Source organism: Achroia grisella, unplaced genomic scaffold, assembly GCF_030625045.1.
Source record: "Achroia grisella isolate CSIRO2021 unplaced genomic scaffold, CSIRO_AGI_Agris_v1 utg149, whole genome shotgun sequence".
NCBI lineage: Eukaryota > Metazoa > Arthropoda > Insecta > Lepidoptera > Pyralidae > Achroia > Achroia grisella.
The window spans coordinates 1421220-1434424 of NW_026712644.1; the positions used below are offsets into that span (position 1 = coordinate 1421220).

A 13205-nucleotide genomic window follows, 5' to 3' on the forward strand; every position below is an offset into this window, starting at 1 on the left:
AGTTTCTTGCTCGTTCTTGTGATGAGACAGCTTTCCGAATGAGGGGTAGATAAAAAAAAGTAAGTGATGACTATTCATTAGTACTTCAATATAAGTTTATTTGAATAACCTGCCGAGGTTTTCTCACGAAACTACAGCATGGGGTTTTTCAAGAAATATTAGGGTTTTTTAAGGGTCGACAACGCGTTCTTAACACCCCTCTATAGTCTCAGGCTATGGTAACTATTTACCATTAGATAGGACAAGCCTTATTTGCGACCGTAGAGTATAAAAAAAAATCTATTCTACTCTACTCCACTACTCTGTTCTATAGCAGCCGCAAAGTTGTATGTATAATCAAAATTATTAATAAGGTTATGTAGAAAATGTTACTTGTCTATGAAATTAATTATTCAACAAACAAAATGGGCCTCAAAAATGGATGGATCTGAACCACTCCCTGATGTTTTAATTAGATTTTGGTATTTCTGTATAAATTATCCCTTCGAAACATAAATCGTAAAAAAAATCCAAGTCTCTCCTTTTGCTATAAACAGTTTATAACTGTTTATAGCAAAAGATACTTGGATTAACTTTATTTTATATGAGATCTCGTAAGATCTCCTATAAAATAAAATAAATTTAATTTAGTATATATTAACAAAAATAAAACGTGGTAAGATCCCGTGATTTACTAATTATTATTATAAATTATGAACGCGTCAAACTTAAAACAGCATATAATTTAGTATAGTAGCAGTATTAGTAATAGTACACCTCTTAAGTTTTTTTTCGAATTCTTTTCAACAATATAGCTAGCTGAACTGGATAGTGGGGACAATGATATAATGAGGACTTTACATAAATAAAAGGTGGTCTCATTGCTTAAAGCAATAAGTTACAGACGAAATACCACTCAAAACTACGATTTTTATTTTCTGCCTGTCTGTCGCCCTTTCACGGAAAAATTACTTAACCGATTTTTATTAAATTTGATACTCATATAATCCTGAGAAAGGACATAGGCTAGCTTTTTAATGCAAAAAAGGGTTGTAAGGTGTTGAAAGAGGAGATGAAATTTTGTAATGAAGTGTCATCATTTTTAAAGCTAGAAGCTTGAATTCTATTTTTAGACTATTAATTAATTATAAATGAGGGGGGGGGGTAAAATAAAAAAGGGTATGAAAGTTTGTATGGAAATTCGTAATATTTGAAGCCAGTGGACGAAGTCGCGGGTTCAGCTAGTTTCCTATATATGCTAGTTTGTAATGTATATGGGTAAATATTGTTAGTATAAAGAATATTAGTTGGAATCAAAATAAATAAAAAACTAAAAATTCCATGATTCGCTTAGAGAAAAATATGGTTGTACTTGGCGTAAGCACTACCATTCTCCTCAATAGCCAGGTACCCGTAACAACATCACAATTGGGCTATATTAAATAATTTGAACTGTTTATTAATAATGCTGAGCAATTTCTGTTGATTTCTCAAATGTACCCTTAATATTGGATTGAACTTGCGATATAGAAAATTTAAATTAAGCACATACTATTTGTTTGCGCCTGTATACCTATTTTCCTTTCCTTACGTCCTCTCCACATCTATCTCTTTCCTTGGCAAGGAATCTGAAAGGGACAGAGATGTTTCGCTCGAGCCCGATCGGCGAGACTCGGGCTGTCGCGCACGTAGTCATTCGGAGATCGTTGAACGGTGGCTATCATAGTTTTTTCATCCGCATTAAAATTAGTATTTTGGACAATATATAAACTGATTTTGTATATTTTTGCATATAGACAATATTTGTGTGTTGTGAAGTGTCATAGTGTGCTGGTGCAGCATCGTACAAGAACGAGAGGACGGCCGGCCTCCGGGAAGACATCGAGTAATCCAGGTACCTTGCCTCCTTTCATCCTAAAAATCAAATATACAGTCCACTTTCCACTTTCCATTTTCATTTGCGCATTTTATACACCATTTTTTGGCCACTTCGGCCGGATATTATATAGCCATTTGGTTCTTTCTGCTGCACCCCGCAATTAGTAGTATAATTCAAATAAGCATAATAGGTAGGTACTTCACGCATACCGCGTTATAGCCATCATAAAATCACTTCGAGTTATTCCATTTCGCATCAGTTTGTTACGTATGCATTTATGAATAGTTCAATTATCGCGTATTAGTTGTGAGTAGTTATAAAACTACTACTTGTATTACAATAGAACAATCTCGAATTTTGTTACGCATTTGTTAATTTTAATAGTAGGTATATAGTAATTATATCAAAATGTCGTTATCCGACTTAGAAATTAAATTAAACAATTTGATCTCAAGAAGGTCAGCTTATTTCGAGCGGGTTCAAAGTATTTATAATTCTGCAAAAAATTTAGTTGACGATGTTTCTATTGAATTGTTTTTATCGAAAGTTGAATCGTTGGATTCTATACGGAACGACTATTTAAGTACGTTGGAATCTATAAACGCTATAGAAACAAGGTTGAAACCTAATCATCAGCCCAGCCATCAGGCTTGGCTGGCATTTGAAGATTTGTATTGTTATATAAAAAGACAGATTACAAAGTTGAATCTGTCACACGATTCTAAACCTAATATATCAGCATCTGAGCCGATTAAGAGTTCTAGACCAAAATTACCAGCCCTCCAAATTCCTGAATTTTCAGGAGATGTGACAGTTTGGAATTTATTTCATTCTACTTTCTTGTCAGCAGTACATAATAACGACTCACTTACTGATTTGGAAAAATTGCATTATCTGTTAGGTAAACTCACGGGGCAGGCTAGGTCTGTATGCGCAGGCTTAACTCCGTGCGCATCCAATTATAGTATTATTTACGAGACATTGGTTAATAGATATGAAGATCTGCGGTTTCAAGCAACAACTTATTTGGATAATATTTTTAACTTAAAACCTATGTCTAGTACAACCGCTGAAAGTCTAGAATCATTCGTTGATAAGTTCGCATCATCTGTTGCGGCCTTAAAAAACCTAAAATTGGATAATTTAGCAGAATTTGTATTTTTATACCTCGCATTAAAACGTTTAGACCCAGATATAGTTCGTTTGTTCGATATGGAATACCGCGGTTCTGTGATACCCAGTTTCGATAGCTTAGTTACATTTTTACGTGAACAAATTAAAATATTGCACAGAACTCCTTTTGTAAAATTACATCAAAATAAGTCCGAACGTGTCGTTCCCAGAATAACTAAACAGACACACACGTATTCTAGTACAACACAGTGTACACGGGCGAATGTAAACAATAATAATATGGTCAAACAGTTTTGTTCTTTATGCAATTCGTCAGTGCCACATGATAATTTGTATAAATGTGCCGCTTTTTGTAATATGTCCCCATACGATCGATATTTATTTGTTAGAGGTCATAGTTACTGTCTAAATTGTTTGAGTAGTAAACATAAAATAGCAAATTGTAATTCTGGTATTAATTGTAAGGTGTGTAATAGAAAACATCATTCGATGTTGCATTTCGTTAGTAACACCGGCAGGCCGTATGCACAAAACGGCCGCGACCGGTCGCCCGCCGCACCCGCCGCCGCGCCACTCGCGCCGCTCGCCCCTGCCGCGCCGCCCGCGCCGCCCGCGCCGCTCTCGCCGTACGCGCCGCCGCGTCTCACTGATGCACCGCGCGCATCGCATTATAACTCACAGATAGCGAATACTAGTAACGCGACGGCCGCGGACATTGCGTTATGCAGTACACAACTAGTTAACAAAACCACTCACAATACTATTTTGTTGGCGACCGCACGAGTTATTGTTTACGATGTTTATGGTAGGGAATGTTTGGTTCGCTGTTTATTAGATAACGCTTCGCAAAGTAATTTTATTACTAATAGTACATGTGAAAAATTGGGTTTATGTAACCGACGCAAGACAAATTTATTAGTAAAAGGTATCGGCGGTACGAATAAGGCTGTCGACACATTAGTAAATATTAAAATACACTCCCGATTTAATTGGAATATTTCGTACGAGTTAGATGCATTGGTAGTGGATAGGATTACGGAACGTTTGCCTAATATGACTGTAGATAGGTGCAAGTTGTCTGATTTTGACGTGTTACCATTGGCTGATGACACGTATAGCTGTCCAGGTGACATCGACATGTTATTGGGCGCATCATTGTGTCATCATTTATTGCTTACAAATAAAATTGAAGGTCAGTTAGGTTCTCCCTATGCTTGGGAAACCACGTTGGGATATATTGTTGTAGGACCCGCGCCTGCTACTTTTTGTAACAACACTGTAACGACGTGTTGTGCTATAGTATCGAATTCTCTGGACAATTTAATTAAAAGATTTTGGGATTTAGAGGAGATATACGTACCTCCTATTAAAAGTCCAGAAGATAACGCGTGCGAAAAATATTATAGTAGTACTACAAAACGCGACCCGATCAGTGGTAGGTATATTGTGGCTTTACCATTTTGTAAGGATCCGTCCACACTGGGCGATTCTTATCAGTTGGCTAAAAAACGATTTTTATGTTTGGAACGAAAATTAATTGCTTCACCCGCATTTAAATTAGCTTATGACGATGTCATTCTCGATTATATAGATAAGGGGTACATCTCACCCGCACCTACGTCGGCGTGTGAAGATAAATCGCTTTCATACGTTATACCGCATCATGGAGTGGTTCGTGAGGATAAGACGACCACTAAATTAAGAATTGTTTTAGACGCTAGCGCGAAAACTACTAGTTCCATTTCATTAAATGATATTTTGTTTTGTGGCGAAAATTTACAGGGTAATCTTTTTGATATAATAATTAATTTTCGGTTATTCGCGGTCGCACTGTCCGCAGACGTGCGACAAATGTTTTTGTGCATAGAGGTTCGTGAAGAGGACCGTAAATTTCAACGACTATTGTATCGTTTTTCACCCACCGATCCCATTGTTACCTATCAATTTAATCGTGTTTGCTTTGGTGTTAAATCTAGTCCGTTTCACGCATTGCGTACAATTAAACAGCTCGCTGAGGATGTTGGAGACTCCTTCCCGCATGCTAGGGATGTTTTAGAATTAGGGTTATACATGGACGACGTAGTCCATTCAGTCGACTCAGAGGAAGAAGGGGTAAAATTGTCCACTGAGATGATCGCATTTTTTAAAACAGCTGGTTTCGATTTAGTTAAGTGGACAAGTAATTCGCAAATAGTTCTTAACTCAATTCCTATTTCTCATAGACTCGCGGCGCTTAAGGAGTTTGATGAAACTGACACCCATAAAGTTTTAGGTTTATCTTGGTCGCCCCGCACAGATTTATTTCGCATTCAAATAAACCCGCCTAATGAGCAGTGCACTAAGCGCGCTATATTGTCATGCGTAGCTAGGTTATGGGATCTAATGGGTTTTTTGGGACCTGTGGTTTTATACGCAAAGTTACTTGTGAAACAATTATGGTTATTGAAGTGTGATTGGGATGACGCGCCGCCTGCATCGATAGTAAAACTATGGAGCCAGTACCGTAGTGAATTGCATTTATTAAATAAAATTAGTTTTCCGCGTCATGTTGATATAACGAGAGATAGCGTCGTTACTGTAGTAGGTTTTGCTGATGCCAGCGAAAAGGCATACGGAGCAGTAGTTTATTTGCATGTTAGTAATAATGGAATTAATAGCGTTCACTTGATGTGTTCAAAATCTAGGGTTTCGCCTACCAAAACGGTATCTTTGGCACGGCTAGAGCTGTGCGCCGCATTAGTACTCGCAAAACTCATTAGAATTGTGTGTGACACTTGTAGTAAGCGTCTCACTATTAGCAATGTTATCGCATTTTCTGACTCAACTGTGACACTTTGTTGGATTTATTCGTCGCCCCATAGATGGGATACTTTTGTTGGCAATCGCGTATCTCAGTTGCAGTCTTATTTAGCACCAGATAGTTTCCGTCATGTTTCGGGTATAGACAATCCTGCTGACTGTCTATCGCGCGGATTGACACCCGCACAAATTATCGATCATCCGTTGTGGTTCCATGGTCCACCCTGGTTATCGTCGAGCCCTAGCGAGTGGAAGATAGCGGAGTTCAATCCCACTAGTATATCGAATCCTCCCGAGGAAAAAACGCAAGCATTATTAGTTTCTGAAATCGAACCTAGTTTAATTTTGTTAAAATTAGCAGATCAGTTCTCGTCGTGGTGTAAATTGTTAAGATGTATTGTTTATATTTGTCGTTTTGTTAGACTGCTCCCGCATCGCAAATACATTACCGCATTTGATTTACGCTTCGCGGAGTATAAATTAATTAGGCAATTGCAGAAGTTTCACTTTTCGCATGAAATTAAAGCTATGCAATCTGGTAAACATTGTAGTATCGCATTTCGTAGACTGAAACCATTTTTAGAAAATGGTATTGTACTTGTTGGTGGACGTCTTCAGAACTCTGATTTGAGTTATCAAAAACAACACCCTATAGTACTACCGCGTAACGGTCATGTAATGAATTTATTAATCGATTACTTTCACAAAATTCACTGCCACGCTGGCCCTGATTTGTTGATGTCAATTCTTAGAGAAAATTATTGGATATTTTCGGCCCGTAACATTATTCGTAGTCGAATACATAAGTGTAACCGTTGCTTTAGATTGCGCCCTAAACAAGTTTTTCCCGAAATGTCAAATCATCCCGCTTGTCGTGTAACGCCATCCGTTAAAGCATTTATTCATACCGGTACAGATTTTGCTGGTCCAATAAAGGTAACACCGCACCGTGGCCGTGGCATACGTGCGCGTAAAGCGTATATTTGTTTATTTGTGTGTCTAACCACTAGGGCTATTCACATTGAGTTGGCTTCTGACTTAAGCGCAGCTTGTTTTCTATTGGCGTTTAAGCGTTTCTTATCTCGTCGCGGACCAGTAACGCATTTGTATTCGGACAACGGGACGAACTTTATAGGAGCTAGAGGATATTTAGATGAATTGCATAAACTTTTAGTTTCAAAATATTTTAATTCAGAATTTTCGCACGTCTTAGCTGAAAATCGCATTGAATGGCATCTTAATCCCCCGGCGGCCCCACATTTCGGTGGGAACTGGGAATCTAATATCAAGAGTCTGAAGAGTCACCTATATAAAGTAGTAGGAGATCAGATTCTCACTTTTGAGGAGCTTAGCACTGTTCTCACGCAAGTGGAAGCAGTAATGAATAGTCGACCATTGTGTCGCACGTTAACATCGGATCCATCCGAACCGCTTGCTTTAACGCCGGCCCATTTCTTGACATCAACACCATTGAAATATTTGCCTGCACCAACTCTTGGTGGTAATGAAATTGATCTTAATCAACGTCATTCATTACTTACCAAATTAGTACAGTCATTTTGGTCTCGGTGGAGACGTTCATATTTGCATACATTGACAACGCGTCAGAAATGGAATACTCCGTCGAATCCCATAGCAGTGGGCAATGTTGTAATAATTATTATAGATAACGCACCTCCTCTTCATTGGCCTTTGGGTATCATTGAAGAAATTTTTCCCGCGAAAGATGGCATTATTAGAATAGCTAGAGTCCGAACTTCATCTGGCTTGTATCTACGACCAGTAGTTCGTCTGTGTCCACTTCCTAATCAGTAAATAGTAAATATAGTTAAGCTCCGTTCTCTTGTTAAGTATATTATTAGTTTGGTTAGTATCATACATTTTTGTTAGTTTGTTTTGCATTTGCTCTTTTTTTTTGAAGGGATCCTTCAAGTGGGGGGGGATGTTTGCGCCTGTATACCTATTTTCCTTTCCTTACGTCCTCTCCACATCTATCTCTTTCCTTGGCAAGGAATCTGAAAGGGACAGAGATGTTTCGCCGAGCCCGATACAGATTTATGACCCTATTTGGTTCGAAAGGTCGTGAGTTCAAATTTGAATGACATTTCTATATGAATGAGTAGAAAGAGCATATCTTAATGCACACAATTCACACAGCACCATCTAGTCTCAAACTGAGCAGAGCTAGTGTTATGGGTACTAGACAACTGATATAAATACTTATAAATACTATTTATGTACTTAGAAAATTTAGAAAAGTGACATTTCTATATCAATGAGTAGAAAGAGCATATCTTAATGCACACAATTCACACAGCACCATCTAGTCCCAAACTGAGCAGAGCCAGTGTTATGGGTACTAGACAACTGATATAAATACTTATAAATACTATTTATGTACTTAGAAAATTTGGAAAAATGACATTTCTATATCAATGAGTAAAAAGAGCATATCTTAATGCACACAATTCACACAGCACCATCTAGTCTCAAACTGAGCAGAGCTAGTGTTATGGGTACTAGACAACTGATATAAATACTTATAAATACTATTTATGTATTTAGAAAAATGTAGAAAGATCTATATTTTTCTAATTTTTCTAAATACATAAATAGTATTTATAAGTATTTATATCAGTTGTCTAGTACATAAATAGTATACATAGAAAACACTCAGACCGATACAAAGAATCATACTCATGAATACAAAAGTTTGTACCGTGCGAGGAATCAAATCCGCGACTATCGGAAATAAGGTACTAAACCGTTAGACCACCGAAGTCGTCAATATATACCTTATATAATACATACAAATTTTAGCTGAAAAATCATATTGAAGCATATGATTTTTCAGCTAAAATTTCTAAAGCGAAAACAATTTCACCAGACGACTAGACTCAAACATTGCCGAGTAGAACACGCTACGGAAATCTAGAATTAAATTGCTTCGCTAGCAGTATCGAGGAACAAACTTTAGAATTCAGATCAGTGGTTCTTAACCTTTTAGGGATGAGAATCCAGCCAGGCATCGTCAACTGTTTGAAATAAATATTTTGATATTAACTTTTTGGATGGCAATTTAGGTGCTAGGTGGAGCGATGACATACGTAGAGTTGCGGGTAATAACTGGATGCCAAATTTCAGTCCGATCCGTCCGGTCTGAAGATCCCACCTAGGGGCATGCCCTTGGGAGAAGCATATGTCCCGCCTATAAAAGTGCTTCGCTAGCAGTATCGAGGTACAAACTTTAGAATTTAGATCAGTGGTTCTTAACCGTTTAGGGTTAAGAGACTATTTCATAAATTTGTAGTTTAGTCGGGCATCGTCAACTGTTTGAAACAAATATTTTGATATTAACTTTTTAAAAATTGGATAGCAATAACAGGTGCTAGATGGAGTTTTGACATACGTAGGGTTGCGGGTAATAACTGGATGGTATGTCTGAAGATCGCACGTAGGGGTATGCATTGGGAGAAGCATATGTCCCGCCTATAAGAGAAATTAATTAGCACAAAAAATCATGTTGCAGAAGCAAACTCCTTCAAATCAAATCATTCATGTACATAGATCATTACAGACTATTATGATATGTCAAATCTACCCTCAGGAGTGCTAGTGCAAGCTAAAAAGAACTGATATGAAACTCAGCCCTAATTCTGTCTGAAAATCGAATGTGTTTTGGGCGATGCCTACGTCCAGCAGTGAACTACTGTGGGCAGATGATAAAATTATAATAATGTTAAAACTGATGCCGTTCTGACGCGTCATATCACGGTCAAACAAATATAAATCATTGACAAATGGCAATTATTAAAGGTCCATTCGGTTAGCGTTTGGAAATTCCAAACGCTAAGCGAATGGTCTGCTCAACTATGAAGGTTGTCGTCGCGCATGTGATACCCCTGGTGTTTTAGGCGTCCATGAGCTACGGTAACCGTGGTAACACATGGTATAAAAAAAATATCTTACAATAATATACTTGCAAATGAATGCCAGTCGCATTACTAGAAAAATTCTGAATTCCTCAATCAAAAGATGTTATTCATCTTCACATATCGGAACCTCTCCTACACTTGGCTAAGGCCCGTGTGAGGTATGTATTACTTTCTTTTAAACCAGATAAAAGACAAAAATAATGATAAATTCAGATTATTATATAGTGTTAGTTATTTTTATGTATAATATAAATCTTACTAAGCCAAAATATGTAAATACAGGGGTCTAGGCTCCGAATATGAATTTGTTCCATTCGGTGTCGAGACCCTTGGTCCGTGGGGTCCTAGCGCTATAAGACTTTTCAAAGAAATAACGAAAAGGTTAGTCGATATCACAGAAGACCGAAGAGCTGGCAGCTACCTTGGACAAAGAATTAGTCTAGCTATTCAAAGAGGGAACGCTGCCAGTATCTTCGGAACGTTGCCTAAAGGGACCACTTTTAATAATATATTTTAGTTATCATATTCTATTTTTTTTTTTAAGCTTTTTATTTTAGTTCTTAGTTGTACAATTAGGTTATGTAAATACTAGTTATATAATAATATGTATAGTAATATTATACATTGGCCAGTTTAAATGTAATAAAATATTAAATCTTACTAAGATTATAAATATTATATAAAAATAGGCTCAAAGAATGTCGCCACAAAAGAAGCGGCTGATTATACTACAAAATAAAATAAAAAAATTATAAACGCGAGAGTGTGGATGAATGTTTGTTACTCTCTGACGTAAAAACTATAAAATGGATATTGATGAAACTTTGCAGTAATATAGCTTATACATCAGAATAACATATAGGCTATAATTTAAAAGATATTATGTAAATTGCGCGAAATATATAAATGTTTTTTTTTTATATTAAAATTTGAACGCGTTTGACCGCAATCTCACCTGATGTTAAGTGATGATGTGGTCTAAGCTGTTGCACGCAAGCTCAAATAATGCCTGTTCACTCTTGACTTGAAAGACCCAAAGTGTAAAGTAAGTGTGATGCAGTATAATACTCACAGCTTACAGGAAAACAATTGAAATTTAAGTATATAACTAATACATATATATGTATACAAGTTACAGCGTATAGCCTATCAACAGAGAATCTAAATCGAAACTCTATTTACAAACCTAATAAATTAACTCTTTCAATTTATAACCGTTGGTTTACATGGGTTCAAGTTCTGTACATGGAAATATCGAGTTTGTTACAATCACAGATAAGATACGCTGGCGGGGCACCAGTGGAGATGAGCATGAGCTCCGGTCAGTTAGCCCATCGTGACAAATTCACCAAGAATTTATCACGATGGTTTCCAAGAGGAACGGCGTGGCGGTCAACCTGACATGGTACATTTTTAGCTAGTTCCCCCTGGAAACTGTTATGATAAATTCATGGTTAATCTGAAATGATGCCATAAAGAGTCGAGACTACTAAAGTGTCCAGCCAAGCTCCTCCCAGAAGCGCAGAAGTTTCCTGGTGTCTTCACAGGCTTTACGGAGCGACGAGGATTTGAGTTCGTTGTGTGGTCACTGCAAGCACTCCAGGATTACGTGAGCAACCGTTTCTTCGGCATTAAAGCAGCCCAGACAAAGACTGTCTGTAGCACCGCTTGCGCAGGCAGGAGAACTATTCCATTAAGAATAATAATAACTATTATTTGATTCATTAACATATTAAATAGTAGTACAAATATAGAAAACTTAAAAACTAATATTTCGCTATGAGCTTAAAGGGCCTGCACTCAGCTGATGCCGTAGCGTGTCACTGCAGCGCTGATTTCCATTATTATTCATAAGAAAGGAGACGGCATGTAACCCAAGCTTTACGTCCCCCACTTTATCCGCGCCCCGCGTTATCGTCGACATTAGTCTTCCAAGCTCCTGTTATTGCCACAGTCTCCTCCAAATGACGGCAATAACTCTTTTTTTTTAATTTGAAGCCAAATCTTTCCATAAATCGTGTGTGATTAATTATTAGGACCATGGAAACTTGGATTTCTATATAATTTCCTATTGCATTCCGCTAGACAACCACTTGATGGTAAATAGAGTGTAGCCTATATATATATATTTATTTATTTGTTTATTTCTGGCTACTAATGGCCCAAATTATATTAGTATCTTATAGACTAACATGCATCTAAATATATATAACTCAAACGTGACTGACTGACTGACATAGTGATCTTTCAACGCACAGCCAAACCACAGGACGGATCGGGCTGAAATTTGGCATGCAGGTAAATGTTATGACGTAAGCATTTGCTAAGAAAGGATTTTGATTAATTTTACTTCCAAGGGAATAAAATAGGGGTTGAAAGTTTGTATGAAACTTTGTCAATTTTAAACCGATCTGGCTGAGACTTTGCATGCTACTATGAAGTAGCCATCCCCAAAGAAAGGATTTTGATAAATTCCACCCCTAAGGGGATAAATTAACGCGAGCTAAACCGCGGGCAAAAGCTTCTTCTCTTCTTCTTCTTCCGGCCTTATCCCATTTGAGGTCGGCTCTCCTAATCTTTCTTCTCCAGTGGTGTATTTTGGACTGTTGTTGGCTCTATGTTTCCGTTGTCCTTAAGGTCCTTACTAACTACTGACATCCATGTTACAGTCCATGTTTCTACTGACAACAATCGGGGTCGTCGAAGCTTTTTCGGTCCTGAATTGAGGTCGAGAACTTTTCTCGTCAAGTGGTCTTCCGGTCTCCTCATGACATGACGCCGCGGGCAAAAGCTAGTAGTAATATAATTTATTTGATATATTTTATTATTTTAATCCCAAAATTTTTAACCTTCTACCATGAACTCCTATTTTTTAATAGTGATATTAATTTTAAAAGATTATTAATCACTACGTCAGTCACCTTTGAGTTATATATATTTAGATTATACTATGAAATTTCATCAAAACCAGTTTTTTTATAACACAGGGGGAAAAATTTAGGCTGTTGATTGAGTTGTATGGGAATTTCATTTCTGAAGCTATAACGATGAAACTTTTTTAATGTGTTAATAATTACTAAATATTTTTTCATTATATGGTCAAGGTCATTACGCGGAGGAAGTTGCGGGAACAGCTAGTATAGTATATATATACTAGAACTAGTTGACTTAGAAAACTGTACGGTCACCGGCGAGCAGTCGTTAATGAGGCCGTAATGGTAACGCAGAGCAGGAATAAATGGATCTGAACCTCGGTTCAATTGAGCAGAAAACACATTGCTGGACTAATGTTTACCGTATATTGTCTATCTTCACGCTGTATCTCTTATGAGGTAGCCAGACATGGTCTATGCAACTGGCGACCTCGGTGGTCTAGCGCTTTAGCACACCGATTTACATACTTCCGATGGTCGCGCATTCGATACCTCGCACTGCACAAACATTTGTATTCATGAGTATGATTCTTTGTATAGGTCTGG

General features: G+C 37.4%; 1 protein-coding gene across 1 annotated transcript; it reads left to right on the forward strand.

Moving 5' to 3' along the window:
* The first annotated feature begins 2266 nt into the window (after positions 1-2266).
* On the forward strand, positions 2267-7606 carry LOC131840797 (uncharacterized). The gene has a single exon (XM_059188994.1). The coding sequence runs from the start codon at positions 2267-2269 to the stop codon at positions 7604-7606; it is 5340 nt and encodes a 1779-aa protein (XP_059044977.1).
* Positions 7607-13205: the final 5599 nt, after the last annotated feature.